Source organism: Chamaea fasciata, unplaced genomic scaffold (genome assembly GCF_029207755.1).
Source record: "Chamaea fasciata isolate MVZ Bird 193981 ecotype frontalis unplaced genomic scaffold, bChaFas1.0.hap1 SCAF_7, whole genome shotgun sequence".
Taxonomy (NCBI): Eukaryota; Metazoa; Chordata; class Aves; order Passeriformes; family Sylviidae; genus Chamaea; species Chamaea fasciata.
In genome coordinates, this window is record NW_027094092.1 from 54645004 (window position 1) to 54668278 (window position 23275).

The 23275-nt window shown below is 43.2% G+C and overlaps 1 protein-coding gene across 5 annotated transcripts in view; it reads left to right on the forward strand.

Moving 5' to 3' along the window:
- CEP170B (centrosomal protein 170B) overlaps positions 1 to 20616 on the forward strand; it is a 58181-nt gene extending 37565 nt beyond the window's left edge. For 2 of the 5 annotated variants that reach the window (XM_066188950.1, XM_066188952.1), the window contains 9 exons: positions 333 to 2108; positions 5438 to 5582; positions 7803 to 7962; positions 11767 to 11805; positions 12354 to 12497; positions 13966 to 14054; positions 14602 to 14695; positions 15613 to 15664; positions 16394 to 20616. In XM_066188950.1, coding sequence (XP_066045047.1) covers positions 333 to 2108; positions 5438 to 5582; positions 7803 to 7962; positions 11767 to 11805; positions 12354 to 12497; positions 13966 to 14054; positions 14602 to 14695; positions 15613 to 15664; positions 16394 to 16629 — 2735 coding nt within the window. In that variant the 3' untranslated portion in view covers positions 16630 to 20616. Of the gene's footprint in view, positions 1 to 332; positions 2109 to 5332; positions 5583 to 7802; positions 7963 to 11766; positions 11806 to 12353; positions 12498 to 13965; positions 14055 to 14601; positions 14696 to 15612; positions 15665 to 16393 lie in introns of all 5 variants that reach the window. The other 3 variants (XM_066188948.1, XM_066188951.1, XM_066188953.1) reach the window with 3 other exon arrangements.
- Positions 20617 to 23275: the final 2659 nt, after the last annotated feature.

Here is a 23275-nt window from a genome sequence, read left to right on the forward strand (position 1 = left end):
GATGGCAGCAATGTCATTATCCTCCATGGTGCTTGTACTGCGAGGTGTATTATGGGAGAATGAATCTGACATAGTGCCTTGAGAAGGGAAGGTGTAGAGCAGTGTGATTCAGCAAAGGAATTAAGTTTAATGTCTGTATTGATAAACCTGAGAGAGCAGAGAGCAGCCAGGCCCTGCTGATGTTCATACTACATAAAACGTTAGTTCTAAGCACATCTTGTGAGTGCTTTTGTGAACTTGGACTTTGCAGGATCAAGCTCTTTCTAAACAAATAAAAAAATTAGTGGCACAGTTTTACAGTAATTGATTCTTTTCCACTTAACTCTCTTCAGAAAGCGGGGTACCCCCAAAACCTGGGGAACCAGAAAACTCTGTGCCCTCAAGAACAAGGCGCCTTCTTCCCCAGCTCCCACCAAGTGATAAATCAGACAGCCCCACTCCCACAGTGCTGGTGTGCCCGGAGTCCTATTCTGAGGTTTCCAAGAGAACCATTGTGAAGGACCACTGTGTGGAACCCTACAGCGATTCCAGCAGCCACCTCTTCATCCAAGAAGACCTGGATCCGGATAGCCTCAGCGATGCCAGCAGATCTGATGATGGCTTCAGCACGGAAAAAGGCAAGAAATATAAAGAGAACAGCAAAATGCTAGAGCAGATGAGGGAAGACAATAGATCAGAGAGCCGGCAGCCAGGAGCCTCCCGGATCTCTCACGTGAGAGCTGTGAGTGAGCCAGTTTCCACTTCGTTTTACATTGGTGATGACAGCAATGATGCAGGGGTTCCCTCCAAGCTCTCTCTGAGTGTGTCCCACACTCGAGCAGACAAGGACAGCAAGGATCCAGAGTTTTCCTTCAAGTGTGCTGGCACACCAGTTTCTGGAAAGCCACCGGTCAAAGATGTTAGTGCTTATATAAACACAGCTGGAAAAGTTGTCATTTCCCTTAATCAGAGTCTTCCTCAAGATCAAGAAAACATGTCAGGAAAGGAAATGGCATCTTTTGTTAGACAGGAAAGTTTTACCAAAGATAAATCAAGCAGTGGTGTTCCTCAAAATAAACTCCCACATATTTCAAGTCACCCTCTGCTTAAAGATTTAGAGGCTGTTCGGTCAACTCGGATGGACTTCAGTCAGGACACTCATCTTCTGCTTAAGGACACTGAAACCGCCTTGGCAGCACTGGAAGCCAAATTGCTTGGTCAAAGCCAACAGCTGGAGCCCTCGGAAACTGCTGGTCAGCTGGAGGACTCCTTGTCAGGGGACTCAGATGTAGACACGGCCAGCACCGTCAGCTTGGTGAGTGGCAAAAACGTCCCAGCAAGTGCCCCAAAACGCAAAGCAGTTGCAGGCCTGCAGAAGGAGAAATCTTCCTCCACGCCATCCATCCAGGACCAGTGCGGGCAGCCCAGTGCTCGGGACAGGCTGACGGAGAAGCGGAAAACACAAGCACCAGAGGCACCGAACCGAGCAGAGGCCGCCAAACGCTTCCAGATGAAGCGGAGCGCTGGGACTCGAGGGTCCCTTGACTTCACAGATGACGAGAGAGGTTCAAATTCGCCCTACTTGCCAGTCCCAGATGCGGTCGTGTCTGACCACGAGCACTCGGTAACCCGGCCTGTTCCCAGGAGGAAACCCTACACTCAGGCCACCAAGGAGGACCAGAGCAAAACGACCTCGAACGTGCAGAAAATCCAGCAGGTTCTCACCCGGTCCAACAGTTTATCCACCCCGCGGCCCACGAGGGCCTCAAAGCTACGCCGTGCCCGGCTGGGAGATGCTTCGGACAATGAGTGCGTGGATGCTGAGAAAGCAGCCTCCAGCTCGGACGCCGCTGCTCAGGGCACCAAGCAGCCTACAGAGACCAAGAAGCTCTCCCGGCTGGACATCCTGGCCATGCCCAGGAAACGGGCAGGTTCATTTACAGTGCCCAGTGACTCGGAGACGGCACAGTCGAGGACGGGGTTTTCAGGTCGCAGCGCCGAGTCCTATCGGAAGACGGGCGTTTCGGAGGTGAGAACTGCAGCCAGGAAAACAGCAGCAGCTGCCTCTGCCAAGCAGCCTTTCAGCAGGACCCGTTCAAGCAGTGTCAAGTATTCCTCCTCATCATCCTGTAAGTGCTCCTGCTTTGTATTTCTCCCCTCTTCCCCTGTTTCTGACTTACAGGCTGCCCATGGTTGCTGAGGATTAGTATCACAGTAGTAGAGGTGCTGCCCTGGTGAGTACAAAACTCTGCATTAATGAGCAGCATGGATGTTGAGATCTCCTGTGGGTTTGGAGACAGCACAGCACCCTAATACTCGGTGAAATGGTATTGTGATGATGTCTGTGAGGATACTACAAATAGCTACTTTTTTCTTTTCTCCAGCGATTTTGTTTTTTGAACAACCGGTTGACATTTGACAGTTGGCCATAGTTTCGTTTAAAAGATAAAATTTAATTCCTTTCTAGCGCTACAAGAAATTCTGTTCTGTTTCACTTGTAAGATTCAAAGTTTTCTCCCAGAGAGCTTATAGTGGTGTTGATGACAGCTGATGTCCAAGGTGGCAGGTTTGAAGGCATCTGAAACAGGAGAACAAGAAATAAATGTCCCTGTGTTGTGAAAGCTGTTCCCTTGTTCTTCCTGTAAATGTAAATACAGAGCTGGATACTGCACATTGACTGCCCCAAGAGATTGACACTTTTGTGTATTTTCACTCACTTTTGCCATAGCTAAGGCAGGTTCACAGTTGTGATTCCCACGAGGCAGAGGTGTGGGAACTACATCACCCTGTAGTTGAGCACTCAACAGACCCTTGAAGTACCAGCATTTGTCATACTGAAATCAGACTTCAATTAAGAAGTGGGACAATTCAGATGACAACTCTAGGATGGTAATTGGTAATGAGAGATTGTCCCTGAAACCTTTGGTGTGAGTTCAGATCTATGCCTGTAGCCCTTGACCTGCCATGGATGTGGCAAAGCAGATGTGCTTGCTTAGGATTTTAGGAGTGATTGGTAGCCAAATGGACAGGAAGAACCCCTTTGGATGGATTTCTCAGTCTTGTTGGAAAGAACGCTATTTTCAGCAGTTTCATTATTTTATAAGGGGTCTTGGAGTACTGGATGTGTCCTTTAAAATATTTTCATACAGCTGAACTATATATCCCTCTTGCAGTATTCATTTTTATTGCATGCTAAAAATGTTATTTGCTGCTTGTTTTGATTTGGATTGTTTTAATGCATTCAGCTTCACCTTTAATTTTAGTGATTTTTTTCTTACACACTTGTATATGCATGTAAGTCAGAATATGATTAAGCTAAAAGAGTATGTACAGTCTCTTCTCTTGCCTTTTTTTTGAGATGATGCTGTTATTAACTTCTTGTTAAACAATAACAAATTTAAAGCAAGATAATGTGGTCACAGTTTTCCAAACAGGAGGTGCTGTTTGCACTCCCTCTGCCTTTGGACCACAAGCTTCAAATCATTTGGAGAAAAATGATAAGTGTTGGCCAGTTCTTTATTTAAATGAATTGGTTTTTGATTTCCACAGCTCTGTAGCAGCATGCTAACACCTTTCCTTGTCCATAGTTGCAGCAGATGATGCTAATCCTTCCTCTGAATTAGTTGCTTTTAAAATACTAACCTCCTAATTCCTTGATAGGATTGTGAACCTTGTGCAAGCTCTAAGTACATGCTGGTGTATTTCAAGCTTCATCACGCTTGCTGTCGTGTGATGCATGCTCCTGGACTAATGCTGTTGTAGCTAATCAGCAGCTAGAACTCCCTTCCTGCAACAAGAATGACATGTTGTTTAACTGGATTATTGCACTGTGCCATCAAGACTTTTTTTAGCATGATACAACAACCCTTGAAAGCTTTGAGTGTCAAGCCGAGAGGATAAGGAGGCAGATGTGGCTGATTTATTCCAGGAGTTCTTAGTGTTTAGCTAACCACAGGAGTTCCCAACTCTCCCAGTGGGAGAAAGTTAATCTCACTAGTGGAGGAGCAGCATGAACTGTCTGCCTGTGAGACAAGAAATGCCAGTGTATTGTTGGGCCATCTGAAGTAGCTTTCTGTGAAAGTCACAGATAACATCAGAATAATCCAAGTTACCAGTTCTGAAAGCTAAAGGCCTGTCTCCCATGCTCCTCTGTACACACAATTTGTTTATTCAGGGTAATTTAAATTATACTGAGGGAGCTGATTCTGGTTTCTCTTCGCGTACAGAGGTGGAAAATGAGTTGCATGATTTTAAAATTGCTGTTCAGTGACAGGGTGACATCTTGACTCTAAAACTGCATTAAAAAAAAAAAGAGACAACTTTATGAATTGAATATGAGCAAGTTTATTTTTAATATATATATATATATGTGAAAACCCTAAGCCGAGTCATTGTTATAGCTATGGGTGAGATAGCAATGTCTAGGAATACTTCTTTCACTATGCAATAATTATCTATAGTTTCTACCTTCATCTTACTTGCCAAATTAGTTGGTTTTGTTTGTATGATGCTAGCTTAATTCACATGTAGTGTTTCAGTGTTAGGATTGTCTTGGTAACACAGTGAAGTTTTTCAGTGTTGTAATTCTAAATAACTTGTGTGGTTCTGTGTTTGGTGAGTCTTCATTCTCCAGGGACAGACAGAAGGGGATGAAGCAGTAACCATAGAGAGTATAGTGAGGCAGCAAACATTGGGAGCCCGGTTTTCAAATAGGGACACCTTGAAATTTCCCAGGCAAGGAAGACCTGGGTGTCTACAGATCTGCAGAACAAGTTGGGATAAGTGGGCAGCTTCCACTTGGCTCCAGGGCTTGGAGCCAGTCCTGACTGTGAACACTTTCTTGTAGAGTGTCATTAATGGTGAATTGCAAGGCAGGAGGTGAACACAGGGTGTGGACTCTTGCAAATAACACCAAGCACCACAGTCCACTCTTCACTCAAAAACCCCCTCCTTCTGCTTGTACTTGAAGCTAATTAGAAAGGTTTGAAAATTGGGCTCTCTTTAGAAAAGGACTTCTGTGGGACTATGATGGGTCTCAAATGTGTGCTACTTATACACAGAGCTTCTGTGCATGGAAAGCCAAGTCTGTAGTAATAATTTACTACAGTGGAGGCGTTAATACAGTCATTATGATTTTCCATTGGAATTTCCCACTCCAAATTTGTACAGTGAGTGGGAGCCATAGAGGGGCTCAACTTTGAAATAAGTTCGGAGAATGTGTTGTCTTAACTTAATTTCTGCACAGAAACTCTCCTTTCCTTATGCTCTTGGGCTAGTTTTGTGTTACCTTTCAGCCTTTTGTAGTTACTCTTGACTACTGTCCTTGGTCTGAAACCAATTCATTTTTTATAAGCGTCAAGGCGGAGACCACAGGGTTCAGATTACACTTCTACTTCGGAGGAGGAATATGGCTCAAATCACAGCTCCCCTAAACACAAACGCTCCCATGCTTCAACAGCCACACAAACGCCGAGGATACGTGGCTCTGGGCTGGGCAAGCAGAAACACAATGGCAGAGAAACGGATGATGATGAAGATTTTGATGACAACCCTGACCCCTACAACTTCATGGCGCAAACAGCAGAGATAGCAGAAATAGCCAGGTGAGGTGGGCCTTTAGCTGTTAACCCATGTGTTGAAAATGGGTTGTTTTCTCCTTGGTGTTCAAATCAAACCCAAGCCTGGGGGTAGAAGGAGAGGCTCTCCCATTGTTTGTGTGCTCACATCTCCTTTATATATGAACATTGACTTGGAAGGTTTTCATGAACCTTTACAGCCTGGATATGCTGGTTGTACCTTTTATCTACAAAAAGCCAAGGTGCCAGGGCATTGTTTCTTGGTTTGTTTCTTGTTCAAGCTGTGGGAAGTCTAACTGTTTATACCTACACATCTCTGCTCTCTGCTGGGAGTCACAGTGTGTGCGTGTGGCATGGTTGGTGTGAACTCTCCTAATTCCCTGCAGAGGAAGTCAAATGGATTAGCAAAGACTGAATATGTAAACTGTTGAAGCTGCTTTGCCTGAAGCTGGTGAGGGAGCAGTAAGAAATAGCTGCAGGGCAGAAACCTCTGCTTGGCACAACTGAATCTGAACCTGTCTAGACCTTGTATATAAATGAATCCTTGCTTAGCTTGATGTCCCTGGATACGGTACTTGCTGTGTACTGGTGGTCTGATGGTTGCCTGGAGGACCTCAGCAATAAAGCAAATAGATTCTTATTTTAAACAGTGGCATTTGAGGTTTGTCATCTCTAATATGCAACTGTGTTATGCCAACTTTCCAGAAATACTGGTCTTCCATTGTACTGGCCATACTTGAAATACTTTTGCCTGAGGAAGCTGCCTTGTGTCTGCTTTCGGCCACATTGCCCTTGCTGCTGCTCGCTCACCTCAAAAAGGCTTTTCTTGCCTGAAAGTTGCTCTGAAGCTGCTAGAAAGTGTGTCAGCCTTCAAATCAGGCTGCTCTACCTGTGCTGTGTGTGTGTGAGATGCTGGCTTCCCCCCCAGCAGCATTCCCAGCGCCGGGGAGCGCTCGGCTCTCTCGGCAGCTATAAATAAAGGGTTGTGTCAGACTCGTCTGGCGCTGCACCATGCAGGGCTCTGCCACGGAGCCTGCCTGGTAATTGCAGTTCTGATTTCCCTTGCTGCTCCTGAATTAACTGGGAGTGGTTTAGAGGAGTCAGGGAGAGTTAAAAGGGAAAATGCCACTTGTTTACAGTACTGAATCAGATAGAAGTGTTTGGTGGCAGCTCTATCCAAACCAGCACAGAGAGGGGTTACCTTATGCAGGCAGCTCAACCTGCATTTTGTTAGTTCAACTATGCATTTTCTTTCCAAGGAAATATTGTGATGAACTGACAGTTTTATCACGTTGCTTGTTTTCCTTGTGGGTCCCTTCCAACTTGGCATATTCCATAATAGCTTTTTGTTGTTGTTGGGTGGGGTGTTTTGGGGTTTTTTTTTGTTGTTGGTTGGTTGGTTTGGTTTTGGGTTTTTTGGGTTTTTTTTTCATTAAAAGAAGTTGTTTCAGATGAAGCTGACCGGCTGTAGGATTATTTTTTCTCTTGGAAGTTTTCCTTTAAAATTACCACAGCAGCTACTTCTGACCTGTAGGGGTTTTTTAAAGCTCTACTACCAACAAGCCAGAGACTTAGGAACTGTTTTTGAGCTCTAGACCAAATAGAGTAAGGTGCTGCAAACACTTGAGTATTAACCTGTCAAGGGGCTTGAAGTTTTAAGACTTTGTTTCTGAAAACCAGATCCCTCTAAGGTATGCCATGCTTACCTTCATGATCTCTCAGCTCTTCTGGAGAATGTGGAGGCATATTGTGATTTTCAGTCTACAAACCACAAGGAAAAGGAAAGAGAACTTGGGTTTCTTTTGGTAAAACAAAAATAAGGTTTTTTTCCCCTGTATGAACTTTTTAATGGAAAACAAAGAAGACCCAAGAAGAAAAATTAAGTGTATTGTATTAAAACAAACAAACAAGAGAAGGAAGTAGAATGGATGGGTGGGGGAGCAATAACATAAAATTTCTCTATGGATTGTCTCCAATACTTTCTGGCAGCATGTAGTCACTAGAATTTGCTTTATATCAATTCTCCACTTTGCAGCTGGATTCAGGAAAGATGGGGATTTCTTTTGTATGCATCCAGAATGTTCCTCAGCACCCTGCCAAGGTAGCCCAAAAAAGCCTGCTGGCCCTAGCCTCTGCAGAGGTTATAGTTCCCACCAACCTTTTGTGGCTCCTCTTTTTATATTTTATGAATATGAGGCGTGTTGTATTCTGTGTCCTAATGGTTCTGCTTCGTTGCCCGTGCTTTAGGCTCAGCCAGACCTTGGTGAAGGATGTGGCCATCCTTGCTCGAGAGATTCACGACGTTGCTGGAGATGGGGACTCCCAGAGCTCCTCGGGGACGGGGCCAAGCACCTCCCTCAGCTCTGTGCCCAACACTCCAGCTTCTACCATATCCGCGAGGGAAGAGGTAAGGCCAGGAATCACAGGAACCTCTGCTAGTGAGTACATGGGGCATGGTTGGGCTGGGATGTCAGGGTAGCGTCCCCAGTTGCTGCAGCACTGAAAAACCTTCATTCCTTGTCCTCCTAAAAAGCACCACCAGAAAGACCAACTGCAGCCTATTTAGGGTGCTCTTTGTTTTGTCCTCTGTGCCTCAGCCAGCCTTGCAAGATACGGGAATCATGTCATTTCATAAGGCTCTCAAGGCTTCTGTTTGGACCCTGGTCCCTGAAATTTGCATCTGAGGAGCAGGATGGAGGGGATGTGTTGTGCTGCTGTGCCAGGGAGCCAGAGCCTTCCTCTTAGTTTCACACAAGGCACTGACAGTGTGTGCTGGCTGCATTCTCTGTGTCTGCTGTGCTCTTTCTGCCAGGACTGTTGAAGTGCTGTGCAGGTGTTGCTTGAATCCCTTCCCTCTGAGTATTGGTGGAGGAGGGCAAGGACTCAGGGAGCTGGGCAGGGAGGAAGGCAGGTAGCTTGGGAAGTGCTGTCCCCCAGCCCTTCAGTGAAGCTGTGGCTTCCTCCCAAACTGTGTAGCAGTTTGTCTGCACTTGGCTGGGAAGGAGAGGGGCAATTTCTTAATTTGGTTCACCAGTGCCACAGCACAGGGATGAGCTTAGCTCAGATTTGGCTGCAAGGTCACCAGGAGGCTTCAGCTGCTAAAGCAAAGTTGCCTTTGCTGATGTTTAAATCCAAATTCCCTCCTGTGTGCCTCCAGTGTGGGCTTAAAAAATACTCAGCTCTCTGCTGCTCAGATGGTTCTCCCGGCCCCCTGTTGTCTTTGAGTGTTGTGAGAATTGCAGACACATCCTAGGCAGGGTTCAAAGCTGAGACCAAACCTGGTACTGTGTCAAGAGAGTCCTTGGAGGCCCTGTGACCCTGCTGTGATCAGCACTAGAGGTGCAAAGCAGAAATTTAGGGAGATACCCAGAGGATGAAGCGAGTGTGGCTGTGGTTGTGCTAAACTTAGGTTAGCTGCAGCCTGCTCAGGGAGGGGTTTGTCTCAGGGCCTGTTGGAGCCAAAGTGCACAAATGTTTCGCAATAACTTTGAGCTCTGAGATAAAGTGTTTTATTGCTTTGTTTCCTGGCAAGTGCCACGCCTGTCAAGCTGCCTTTTGTATTATTCTTTTCAAGCAGTAAAGGTGACATGCCTCCTGCACTTCTGACTTGCAAATGAAACATTTTACTCAGCTCCCACTTGCTTGCATAAAAGCAGGGGAGGAAGAGCAGCATCCCTGCTTTTTTTTTTTTTTTTGGAGTGCCACTGAAGAGTTCAACCGTAAGTCAGCTCATGCAGAGAGGTGTTCCCAGCTGCTAGAGGAAGACACCTGCAAAACAGTGTTGCTGTTTTGGAAAATGACAGGCTCCAAGGCATGATGCTGAATGGCAGAATCACAAACCCAGGATTGCTCTGAACTGAGTGAGGGTTTCTCTCTGGCTTTGTAGTGCTGCTGTGTGGGACATGCCAGTCAGTCCCTTACAATAGTGAGGAGAGCAAATTCAGGACTGTCACACTGTAGGGAATACTCTTAGCAGTGCCCACTGCTAGAGCAGTTTTTGAGATTTTACAGTGGTGTGAAGGACAAAGCACTGATGGGAACCTGTGAAGACAGATCAGGAGCCATAACCTTTGGTGTGCTCAGGCAGCGGCTGAAAACACTCTAAAGACTTCTACTGAGGCTTCCTCTGAACAGGAGTGGATATCAGCATGATTTCAGCAGGGCCAGCATCTGGCAGACCATTTGAGTTACACCCAAAATGCCACAGTGTATCAGTGTTGCTGCCTTACCTTGTCCATAGCCAGAACAGGTTCCATCAGCAGGGCTTTCTGCTGCCGGTGCTGAGATGTGGAGCTGGATCCTGAATAGACTGGGATCCTAAACAGTGCAGCTTGGGGGTCTTGTTATGAATACCAACAATATAAACTGATGTGTGTTTGATAAACAGACACCTCATCTTTGGTACTGGACCAGATTCAGCACCAGTGCACCGCCACCCCTGCTTCCCACAGTCTTAAGTGTTGTTGAAACTGTGCTGATTTAATAATTTGGGCTTGATGCAGAGAAGCTGCTGGGAAATGTCTGAAGATCAGTGTGTATGATGCTAAGCACTGTGAATTTTGTGAGTGTTTATCAAACAACTTTATATTAAATATTCTAGGAAAGGACATAGTGATGAGAAATAGCCACTGTAGTTATAATAGTAATATATTGAAACATCTGATAGAAGGGATTGTGTGAATAAGAAAAGTTTTCCGTGTATGGCTGTCTCTTATGCTGCTCTGGCGTACGCAGTGTTGTATGCCATTCTGCATTCTAGAACTGAATATTTATATCTGTTCCAAAAAAGTGGGGGAAAATGCAGGAAAAATAAGTACTGATACTGGAACCATTTTTTAGTGTTTCATGCTGTACCAGAAATGTCATTTGGTACCAGTGTGTGGCACAATGTTTCTCAGCCTCAAATGAACTGCTTTTTGAATTACTTTTATTAAGAAGCTTGGTTAAAGTTTAAATGAAGAGTATCCTCTTATAAATTAAGGTGGAGCCTTAGATTTAAACCTTATTCTTCATCTTCTGTCCTTTCAGGTTCAGTACTGCCTTGGATGTTTGCCAGGGAGGCTTTCCATTTGCCCAGTGCATGTTTGGGGTGGTTTTGTTTTGTTTTTCTAGCCTGAGCTGTATAGTTTATGATAAGATAGATTTTTGGCTTACAGAGCTGAGTACTGCTATAAACTAAGGAAATTTAAAAAAACCAAAACAAAAACAACCAGAACGAAAGAGTTCAGCAAGGGTGAAACCTTCATGATTCCTGTTTACCAAAGCCTTGGGTTGTTTGGGATGCCTTGGTTTGTGGGTGTGTAGGTTTTGCAGGACCTAGCTTTCTGTGGAGCTCATCCATCAAACTTAAACCTCAGCTGCTGCAAACACAGTCAGGTTGGGTCATCCCAAATCACTGGCTATATCTGGGAATTTTAGCCCTGCATAAAATTCTCTTGGCAGGTCTTTTTAAAAAAAGTTGATAATGAAATAACAAAAACTAAAGAGCCTGATTAAGTTTGTTAAGTTGTTGTGTAACATACTCAGTATGAGTGTTGGTAGGACAAGAGGAAATGCTTACAGGTGTGATGGAACAGAAAATATGAGAACAGAACAGGTCTTGAACAAAAATCTCCTGTGATGGTGGAGCAGGTGCTGTCCTTACCTTGTTTTCAGCTGGTTGTGCTGAGACCTGCTCACTGTAGGAACATCTCATTCCCTTCTGACACTTTCACTGCTGCAAGCAGCCTAACTTACTGTCTGTGCACTTGATGAAAGGAAGCTTATTAGCTAAACATTTTGGCTGTTGTGCCCCTGCACCATAATATCTCACACCTGCTGCCTGTGTATAACCCAAGTGCTGCTGCATAGTGTGGGGATCCTGGACCTTGGATTTCACACGGTTTCCTCACAAGGAGCTGTGTGCTTTGCCAAGCTAAGAGCCTCTTGGGCTGGATGTTCAGCCCTTTTCCAGAGGGTCTGGATTTCACTCAGCACGGTCTGGTTTGGAGTAACTGGGGAGCTGCCTGAGGCCACCTCAGCAGAACTGGCTGGGGACCAGGGTCTCCCTGGGCTTCAGTGCATGCTGGGGGGTGGGCACCGAGTGCTGGTCCTCAGGAATGTGCTTTTGGGAATGTCAACCCCAAATAACCCCAAACCCTGTGTTCTCTTTTGATACTTGCTGTCACAGTCATTCACTAGCATTGATCTCTTTGTTTCTGTTTTAACACAGATTGCTCGTAGATCTTTTCGGCTGGCATATCCATCTCAGGTGCACTTTCCATCCCATTATTTTTGTATCTCTGTCTTGTCACTGTTACTTTCTTCCTCTTCTTTTAAAGTTTTTGTCAGGAGTAACTGTCTTGTAATTTCTGTTCTTCCTGTTAATTATTTGCATTTTTTAGTGGTTTTGTATTGCTTTTTCATCTCTTTCATGTGTTACTAAATGGTTTCTGATTAATTTCAGTGTGTCTTTAATGTTACATAGATATATTAAGACATAAGATATGGGAAAACAGGGTCCTTTGGAGTTTTAGCTAAATTCAAAAAAGACAAAGATGTACCTTTCCATATGTGCTCAAGACTGAAAATTTTAAAACAGAACAGCCCCACAGAGTTTTGTGGTATGACTCCAGTGGGTAGGCCCTTGCAGGATTGGGGTCTAGTAATTTGCTTATGAGCCCATACCTGTCTGAACAAGACTTTAATGAATCAGTGTTCCTCTTGGGCTTGCCTGAAAATCTACAATACCTGCGGTGAATGCCTGTGAGCCTACTTTCCCTACTAATTTTTAATGACTCATTACTCATTATTTCCAAGTTGGTGCAGCACATTCCAGAAGCAAGTCTGAACTACCAGAAAGTGCCTCCGGGATCAGTGGAACTGAAGGATTTCGACCAAAATATGAATGATAATAGAGAAGAGGATCCCTCAAGAAAAACAAGGACAAGAAACCGTGAGGAGGCAGGCCACCTTTTTCTTTACTTTATATATGACATTGCTTTAAGCTGCTGTATGTGTACATGTTCTTTGTAAGCTGCCAAAGGAGGCTACTCAAAAAAAAAAATCCCACGCTTTTCAGCAGCCCTGATGTGTGGATACAGAAACAGTGTTTAAAAGGAAAAAAGAGGAACAGAACCACCCCTCTTGCCAAGCAGTGACTGGAAGTTTTCTCTCTTGTGTAAAATGCCAGTAAAACTTTAGGCTTGGTCACCTGTTTTTGGGAGGACACATGCAGTGTCAGAGCCTTCTTAGGCTATTTCACTGCTGTCTTAGAGAAGAACTCAAACATTTCAACTTTGACATCTGAAGCACTGATAGTTTGATGGCACCTTACTGTTGTGCAGCTGGCATCCTGGTTAGAGCTGCTCATGGAGCAGCAGTGGCAGGATCTGCACCTTAGGAGGGGGTGTGTGACTGCAGTCTGTGAGCATTGCTCCCTCCCACATTGGCAATTTGATGCGATTCTTCTGGGCTGAGAGAGCAGGGTAACCTGCAAATCACTGGGGTGATGCTAAAGGGTAAGAAAGCCTGGCCTGCACTTGAGGCTCGGGATGGTGTTGGGATGAGGGGTGGAGTGGGGTGAGGGTGCCAGGGGGAGGAGGAGAAAGCTGCTGTTCCAGCATTGGCTGTCTCTCCTGCTTGGTCTCTGCCTGCCAGCTGTGTTGGGAAGGAAGAGCTGGGGCAGAGGCTTCAGGGGAGGCTGTGCAGGCAGGAGGGGAGAGCTGGCTCCAGCACAGCCGCTCTGGAGGTGGAGTGTGACTCACACAGGCTCATAGAGGGGACCGTGGGCTGAGCCACTGGTACTGATCCTGAACTGTGACTGGTTTGAAGAGCTCCCTTCCTCTCCTGTAGAGAAGTGCCAGGGCTGGATAAAATATGCAGCTTCAGAGTGCCCCCAGCTTGATGTGGGCTTTCCTGATAGAAGCCTGGAGGCTCTGCTAAACCACAGGACTTGAATATTTGGGGTTTGATAGTATTTTGTTGTTGCTTTTATTAAAGCAGAATGTAACAGGGCAGGATACCTGGCTGTGAAAGTGGTTTGAACTCAAATGTGTCACATTAGGTATTTTCAGCAAGACTGCTTGTGAGTCTTCTTGCATTGTGATTTGACTTTTGGGTTGGTTTTTTTTTTTTGTGAGGTGTGTAAAGTCCTAAGTGCTGTTCTTTCAGAAATGCTTAAATGCTTATGTTACTGCAAACAGCTGTGTTTCTGTCTCTAGAAGAAGTCTGAACAAGTTAGTATTAACCTTTTTGCCAAAGTGCTGCAATAAGCTGCATGTCATCTTAATCTCCCTTGAACTTCGAAGTATCATCCACACAAACAAAGATGTTTCAGTGGAGATCATCGACTGTACAAAAAATTCCTGATTTTGTAATTTGCTGCTTTTACTAAAAGACAGATTTTCTCCAATCTGTCCTCATATTTTAGGTGATCTTTGACAATCTGATGTTGAACCCAGTGTCCCAGTTATCGCACACAATCCGTGAAAACACAGAAAACCTCGCTGAAAAAATGAAGTAAGTAACTTCTTGTCCCTGGACTGAAATATTGACTTGTTTGGTGAGTTTGCTGACTTGCTGCTTGTGGAAGATACTGTACTGTCATCTTGGAAAGTTTTCTAATCAGGATGTAGGGAATCTAGATGTAGGAAATTGTGTGTGTGTAGTGAACCAGAGGTAATATGATTATTTGCTGTCACTTTTCCTCGTATCTTTGGCCTTTGGTATTTTAATGCTGGATTTGTAATGCCTGTTGATGCCTTGACTTTGAAATGTTGCCTGTGCAGGAGATACAGCAGAAAATTGGTGGATTGTCTCTTCTTTTCTGTACCAAGGCTTTTGTAAATATGCAGGTTACCAAGCTTGTGAAATCTTTTCAAAGTTGTTGCTCTAGAGACAAGAGTTAGGGAAGGACTTTGGATTGTTCTTAAATCAGCTGAAAGGAGCTTTGGCCAGCTGCTAATCCACTAATCTCTTTTGTTGCCACATTTTGTGATAATTAAGTCTTTTAAACAAGCAGTTTTTAATGGCAGTTTTAAGATCTGCTCTACTTTTTGTGTTACAGGATTCTGTTCCAAAATTCAGAAAGGACCTGGGAGGAGATGGAGGCCAAAATCAATTCAGAAAATGAAGTGCCAATTCTGAAAACATCAAACAAAGTAAGTCCATACAAACAAGTGCAATACTAAAGACTTCCATCCATGCAAGCTTTGCAAGAAACCAAACCAACAATCTCTGATCCTTCTCAAATCCATTTCTGAAATTCCTGGTCCATTTTCATGTGTTGAACTGCTGGGTTTCGTTACTGTTTGAAGTGTGACAAAGCGAGTTCCTTCTGGGGTTTTGTTTCACCAAACTCTTTCCCAGTTCCTTTGCAACTGATCTTCAACGACTGAGTCTCCTAACAGATGTTGAAGTTCAGGGTCATTAGGCCTCATTTAAACATTTACCAAAGGGTCACCTGCCATGTGGTTGCCACAGCTTCAGTTACAGACAGGTGTTTCTCGTGAATGTTTTCTTCACCTGTAACTGTTTGACATTAAGGCAGTAAAAATCCTCCTCAGGGTGAATTCACTCAGGTGATTTAGCCTCAACCTGGTGTTTGTGCCCTCGTGACCTTTCATTGTCCTTGAAGGGGATTGTCAGTAAGGATTTAAGTACAGTAGTGGACCTAGCAAATATGATTAATGCACACCTTGTGCGAGGCCTGTGTGGCTTGGTGCTGCAGCAGTATAAATGTGGCCAGATGCCTTGTCTGGTCTGGGAGTTGAGTTTACAAATATCTTTGTGTATTTCATATTAAGGAGGACCCTTTGTACAGGTGTAGCATTTCATATCTAAAAGCCACTGCAGCTGTGGATGGGGTGGTGTAGTAGCACTTGGTGACGTGATGCAGTGCAGGCTCCCTGTGCACTGACCAAATGCACCTCAGTACAGCTTTTCTGTTAAATGAGCAAAGTTGAATCTTTGACTTTGAATCTTCTTGATCAGATAAGGCAGAAGCAGTAAGACTGGATTCCTCTGTCAGTTGAGTACTTTGTTGCTTAATTTTCCATTCTGATGCTTTTGTTTCTAGGAAATCAGTTCTATCCTGAAGGAGCTCAGGCGAGTTCAAAAACAGCTTGAAGGTTGGTCATCTAAAATGTTCCTGTTGTCTCTCAAAAGCCAGTAAAGTTGCACAAAGTAAAGTAATGTTGGCCTGATTTGTCAGTGAAAGCTGGGAAAGGATGCAGAAGTTCAGGTTGATACCACAGTGCTCTCTGATGAGTGCATAGGGAATTAACAGTAGATTTATCTTACACTTCCAGTTTTTAGGAAAATTTTTGAGTGTTGAAATGCAGAAGCTGTTGCTGTGGAAATGCTTTGTGGTAATTAGCATATTCCCATAAGATAAACTGGTGCGGGACTGTTCTGATGAAATAATATTTAGCAGCTCATTCAGCCGATACACTGGGCTATGTTTTTTGAACTTGAATTTTGCACACAGATCTCTGCATTAGGAAAAGCAAGACAAGCTCTTGCATCATCTAAAAGCATAATAAAGGCATATAAAAACATCCAGGCATCATTTTGGGCTCCTCCTAAAAGCTTTCCATTTGTCTGCTGTAGTTTGTCTTTTCCTATTTAACCAGAAAGTTGGGAGTCCACATCTCCTCAGTATGGGAGAGGTTTTGCTTGTTAAAGCTGTTTTGACCTGAAGGTACTAATGAGGAAAATAACCTGACTAAAAGGAACAAAAGTACTGCTTACAGTTCTACTGCCTTCAAAGTGAAGGCATCAAACTTCTGTTTGGAAACTTTGCTGACTGCTGCTAATGTGTTTGTCTCTTTTTTTTTTTTTTTCCCCATTTTCCCTAGTCATAAATGCTATCATTGACCCTACTGGAAACTTGGATATAGTTGCCAGTAACAAAGCATCTTCTGCTGCTAAACAATCTACGGCCACTAAAGTCAGGACTGCTAACAATTCTGGGTCCACACTGGAGACTTTGTCCCTAGCACAGATGAGAAGCTACGCTCAGAAATCGAACTGTGGGTCTTCTAGCTTACAAGATTCGAATTTCATTCCAGATGGAGAGAAATATGTGATCTGATACAATATTTTGTATTGCTGTTATACTGTAATCTACTGTCGCATTAGTATTGTGTATGAGTGGTTTGTGGACAGTTTGTGTGGAGCAGTTGTTTAGATTGCTAACATGTTGCACAAAAAAAGAAAAATCTATGCTGTGAGGGTGAATGGAAAGTCTGTGTATGCCTTTGAAACAAGACTAGCACTGTGGAGCAGCACATACTCAGCATAGAGGCAAACTGATTTTTACGAAATTACTCACTTATTCTTCCAGTGTGCCATAAGAAAACAGGCTCTGCATCTTTTCCATTCAATACTGCTGAGGCTAAGGTGTTCTTGCATTGGCCTGTGTATAACTATTCAGTTGCAATGAGGCTCAATTTCAAAAAAAAAAAAAAAAAAACCAAAAAAACCCCACACCTTTTTTGGTACTATATTTGTTTGGGTTTTATTTGATTGAATTTTTTGAAGTGTACAAGTGAGGCATTACAACTCTGTTGGAATCAACTTGCAAATCCAACAGAATGATTGTGCAATATCATGGGTTTCTGAGAGAAACCCTTACTGCAGTTGTGTAAGATTTCCTTTCAGCAGTCACAAAAAGACAACCACACTGAAGTTGTGCATCTGTTTTTCAGTCCAAAAACCAAAACAAGACAGAATAAACCCTTTTGGTTTTTTCTCTTGGGAAAGTATAAAAGTTAATAACGGTATGAATGTAAAGACTACTGATACAGCTACTGTTGATGATGATATTTCAGACCCAAAGTTTGTGGTAGGTACAAAAAAAACAGATTTTACAATTTAGTTTGCCAAATTTTCATGCTTTTGGTACAAATGCTGTCTTTAAGCTGCTTTTCTTTTTTTAATTTAAATATACAGTCTTTTCATAATGAGCTACAAATGCTCTTGGCTGGGCCAAAGACTAAGATGTTTGCAATTACCCAATTGCGAAGAAAACCATCTGTTCCAATGGCTCATGGAATAAACTTAATTACACAGTTGCTGTGATCTAGTGCAATCACTTGACAGCACTGAAAAAATAATAGCTTCAATGTAGCTCCACCTTTATGGCTAGTTCTGTTATGAATTTTTTTTCCAATGCAAAAGTGCTTGCAAAGGCCACCATTGTGGTGTTCCTCAGAAACTATTCAACAATGTCAAGCACTTGGTACATTTGGGATTTTTGTCTCTGGATTTAATTTTTGGTCCGTTACAATCCTAGAAACACTAAGGTTGTGTACAGTTGTTTGAGCAATTTCTTATTTAACAGAAGTTGGGGTTTATATTCTGTCTTTGTGTTAAACGGAAAAACACTAAGCAATTTTTGTTGCTTTAAGAGCAAAATTTTTGGTTTTGAGGGGATCTCTTCCAGATGTGTTTGCTCCCAGTTTTTTCTGTCTTGTATCTATTCCTTTTTCATTCTTCCAGGTAGACAAATAGTAATCAGGTAAAGAAATTCTTTTGTAGCTGTGGAGGATACATTTACTGGGAAAGGTGAGCAGATGAGTTCCACTTTGCCCTCATACAGTATGTATTTTAACCAGTGAAAATGGTTTCCCAAGCTTGACTGCTTCTTGTGTGCTGACTTTATATTTTGGGGTGAGTAGTGGATTCCTTAGTTAGCTTCAGTAGTTACCTGAGCTTTTCTGCTAGGATGTTGTAACAGTGGGAACCTGTTAAAATAATTGAAATAAATAGGGATGCTCACGAAGTGTTTAACCTTACTAGTGAAGAAGGTGATTGCTTTCCTGGTGGAGCCAGTGAGAGCTTTCCGTCGATTTCAGCAGAGACAAGATCAGTCCCAAAATGGGAGTATGTCAACACGCCATTAGTTTATTTTTGAGCCTGCAAGATGCTGGCAGGTAAATAGTAGGTGCAGATATCCTTCCGAGATTTCCAGTAGGCTATAAGCTCATCTGCTTGTGTGGAGATGCCCTTCCATGAAGAAATTTGCTGGATTTCACGTAGATGAATGCAGAATAAAAAGAATTTGCCCTTGATGTTGTTCTGCCTGTAATATATGCACTATCTGAATGTGTTAACTCAGTTGTTGATTCTGATCTGTCTTTTCTTGAAATACCTGACTGTGTCCTTGGTGAATATCATAAGTGGTGGTATTGTTCCTGACATATGAGACACACTTTTTCAAGCCTTTCTTAGTTAGGGTTTGAACTGACCAGGTGCTACCCCAACTCACTAGGAGTTGAAGGACCTTCACAGATAAGGTGTTGCTGTTAGTTTCAGTTTTGCTGTAGAGACAAGTGAATTGCTAAGATGTACATCTGACTTCTCTGATTATTTGTTATTTCCACATCTTCACGGCTATGCGCAAGTGGATTCTGTTTCTCTGCAGTGTGTCCTTGATGGGACTTCTCTTTACTTTCACTTGAAAATTGCTTGATTCTTCTTTGATTCTTGAACACATCAGGGAGGGATTTTCTCCCTTCGTTGCTCTGTTCTGGACTTGAGAGCGAGCCCACAGACACCTTGCATCAGTTAAATCAACCTGCAAAATACGGTACCTCTTCAAGTGACTAATGAGGATGCAACAGTCAGTGTCTCTTGATAATTTGGAAATGAGTGAAGGCAGGGAGGATGCACAGCTTGATTTGTTTTATTTGTGGCTCAACCAAACTGTAAAATGCTTCTGTGTCCTGACAACAATGCTCATTCTTGGATCTTTGCATTTGAAAAAGTTTTGCTAGTCAACAATGAAACGCAACATATTTTTTCTTGTGTTCACTGCTTCTGAAGTACTGTGGTTTGCACTTGTCTGCTCCAGATAAGCCAAAGAGCTATCCACTCCTTTGCTGATTGTTGGTTCTTACAGGTACTGTATGCAGCCATGGAAACATGCCTGTGTGACTCCGGTGTGAACCTGACCCATGTGTAGTGGTGTATTTGGGGGGCCCAGGATCAGTGCACGAGATTCCTGCTGGCTTCCATGAGCTGTGGATGGACCCTGCATTGAGCTTGGCAGGGGTGACGCTGCCCTGTGTGTCACTCCTGTGGCCACCTTGCTTTCATGTGTTCTGTGTCTGACTAAAGCAATGTAACGAAGGGTGGGATTTTTGAAGTCGTGGGGAAGCAAGTGCTCAGGTCCTTTTGGGTTTTCCATCTGCCTTGGGTGCCTGATGCCCTGAGCACCTTCCAAAATCCCAGCCCTCAGCTCTTCCACTATACTTGAAAACTTTTCAGTTTGACGCTTTCAAATGTAAAATCCTGTTATTCTGTTCTGATGGCGTGAATGTAAATTCCTGTGAGGGTGTGTAGGAGCTTTGGGAGCGAGGACCCAGCTGGATCTGTGGTGGTGTCATGTTGTGGTCATGCTCCAGGAGGAAAGAACGTCTGCATCATCTTTGAGTATTTTAGTAAGGGTACAATTAGTGGAATGTTTACATACAGCCTACCGACAAAAAACGGAGACAAAAAAAAAAAACCATTAAAAGTGTAAAGTATTTAAGTGCAAGACTCTACTAGTTTTTTCTTGTTTTGCAGATCACACTAGCTATTTTTGGAGTTGGTAAATGTGTATCTTTTGCAAAGACCAGACAGAACTACCTGTTCACTTTCAATGTGCCCCGTGCTGAATTGTGCCTATTTCACTCTCTGCTGTTGTTATGCTGCTGATTCTGCTGTTCTGAACTGTTCACTGGATCATTCCATTTGCATGCAACACAAATGCAAGCTGAGCTGTCTGAGAGTAAAGCTGAAACACGTTTGTATAACTTGAATCAATTAATGACTTTCTCTTTTCCACGCCCTCTTGAAATGCTGTGTATAATTTTGATTTGTTTCTTCCGCCCTGATTTCTTTCCACCTTTGGTTTGTTGTTTTGGTTTTTTTTTTTTGAACGGTAATTTATTTTTGTTTGGATTATAGGCAGTATCTGTACATTTTGTTTCAAGGTGATATTGTGGATGTCTTTAAAAAACCAAATCGTTATTTTATATAATTTTATCATAAAGTTGCTCTAATAAATCATTCTTTTATCATGTGACAGTGATGCTGGATTTTGTGCATTCATTTGGAGGAGGATGTGCGTTTGGATTGTTTCAGCTGCCTGTTGTCACTGGTGTTAAGTGCAGTGCAATGACAGATTTGTCAGCAACTGAAGCCTCACAGCTCAACTGGATTAGTCCTGGTGACACCTCTGGCTGGGGCAGATCCCTCTGCAAAGAGCAGGAGTCCCCTTATTCCCCCAGAGCTTCTGGGGTTGAAGTCCCTAAGTCCCTTTCACATGAGGGTGGCATATCTGACCGTGGTATGGTGATAGTTAATTTTCAATGCTGTTTTGTTTCATTGCCATGATTAACATGGTGGTTGAATCCAGTCTGGAAGTGATCATTCCCCAGGAGGTGTGTGATTGCAGATACATTATTAGACTTTTTTTTTTTTGCTCTCACCTCATGTATATAGTTTATGTGTCTGTGAAATACTTCTTGATGTTTTCCTTCGTACCACCAGCACTTCCCTTGTGCAGTTCTGTCTGAGCTTTGCATCCTTCCTGGCACTTAAGAAATAATGTTAATTCCTCCTTCTCCTCTGCACTGCCTTCAGCCTCCCCCACCCTGCCTGGTGCCACGTGGGACTCTGCATTAGCACAGCTCCTGTAGGAAGCAGAACACTTGCAGCTGATGAAACCTGGCATTGTTTGCCAGCAGTAACTAAAACAGAGGAAAAAAAAATACTAGTCCCTAATTAGAATCACTGGGAGATTTTCCATCCCCTGGTTACCTTTCCTTTAGATACTTGAACATGGAAATCTTTTACATTTAAAAGTTTTAGGGAGGGATTTTATGTTTAAAAAATAATAATAAATCTCATGCCTCTCTTAAAATGCCTTCTGAAGCTTAGTTTGTGTGCTGTGTCTGCAGAGGTTTTCTGTGTTGTGTATGATGCAGGGCTGGATTACACAGTAACAATATTGCCTCTCCCCAGGCTTTCCCTGACAGTACAGAACGGTGTTTGAGTCGGGATGCTGTGCAAAGGGCCCTTTTAAATCAACAGTGCACCCACTTCATTAATTTTTAACAGTTTGATTGAATAAACATAAGAGGCAGTGGAACTGTGGCCAAAGCTATTTGCAACATAATGAAAGCTGCTAGAATTGAAAAATGAAGGATAGATGGGAAAAGTAATGATCTCCTCTGTGCATCTTCCTGCTGAGCCTTCAGCTGCAAGCCTGGCTCTTCAACATCCTCAGCTGCTTTGGGAAATAGAGCCTGGTTCTCCATGTGTGCATAGCAGGGAACACCTGCTTTGCCTTGAGCAGGGTTTCAGGGTCCTTCCTCAGAACAAAACTTCTTTGGAGGAGACACGTTCTCTTTTTTGGATGTCGTGTATCCAGCGGTAGACCTTCCTTCTGGGTCGTGCCCACGTGATGGTGGGAGAGCACCGTGTCTTCCTCAGCAAGGACATCCATGGGCTGTTGAAGAGCAAAGCCCTGCTGGTCCCAGCTGCTGGGATGGGGTTGGTCTGGGGCAGCAGTGTGGGCAGTTTGGCTATGATGGGGTGTTGCTTTCCTTTACGAGGTACAACCATTTGGGTGAACCCTGCAAAGACTCTGAGCGCCAACACATGGGAACCCACCTGTGCAGTTACCTAGAAAAGGTGTGTTATTTTAGTGGATTGGCTGCTGAGCTCTGTGATTGATGTGAGCTGAACAAGAGAAGCCAAGAACAACAAATATAAGAAAGTAGCACTCACTAGGACTCTACCCTGATTAAGCCTTTTACTCCTCTGAACAGAAAATACTGGAAATACTGTACTTGCCAAAAGAGTTGGTGCCAGAAAAGGGTTTGTTCAACATTATATGCTTCCGTCAACATTAAATCACAGAAAGGAAAAGAAAAAAAACAAAAAACCCAAAATACAGCATCCACCTGGTACCTGCAGACACTTCCCAGACAGGAGGAGATCCAGAGGCAGGAGTGAGGTTTGGTTTCAGGAAGAGCAATAACAACAGAGAAGGAGTATAATTTTTATAAAACAAAGAACATTCAACACAGCACACACTGAAGTATTTTCCTAATACTTGCAGGTCATCTTTCCCAGGTGTGACTGGAGTGTGAGTGCTACAAAAGATGAGTGACAAGACTGAGACAGTGAAGAATTCTCTGCAATCCCTTGCATTATATATTCATGGCTTTATTTATTTGTTTACAATTGAAATATTTTTTCCAAACAAAACATGGCTGTCAGTCATTTAGTATTTAATTTTAAGCTGAATAAAATTATTCCAAGTAGGTTAAATATTTCAAGTTAAATGTTTCAAGTCCATGGTCAAATATCTTAGTGAATTTACTGAATATTTTAAAAAGTGGAAACTGAGTAAATTTTTAAAAATGCTTCCAAAGAAATCACAATTTTATTTAGACTTTGAAATTTTCCCTAGGCTTGTCAGCTGAATCACTTCCCAGTTCTAAACTTGAAATAACTTCTTTTAGGTCCCCCCTCCCCAGCTAATTTAAGTATACAATCTTTTAGCACAAAGTATAAATAGAGCATTTTTCTTTTCAAGTGTATGGACCTTGGCTCCTCCTGCCTCCCATCCTTCTGTCAACCGTTGGTATTTGGAGCCCAGCCTTGTTCTCATGAAACAGAAAGTGTAGTTTTGTAGTAATCCCTGCAGTGGTACTGATGTTTTTGTCTATAATTAGCTC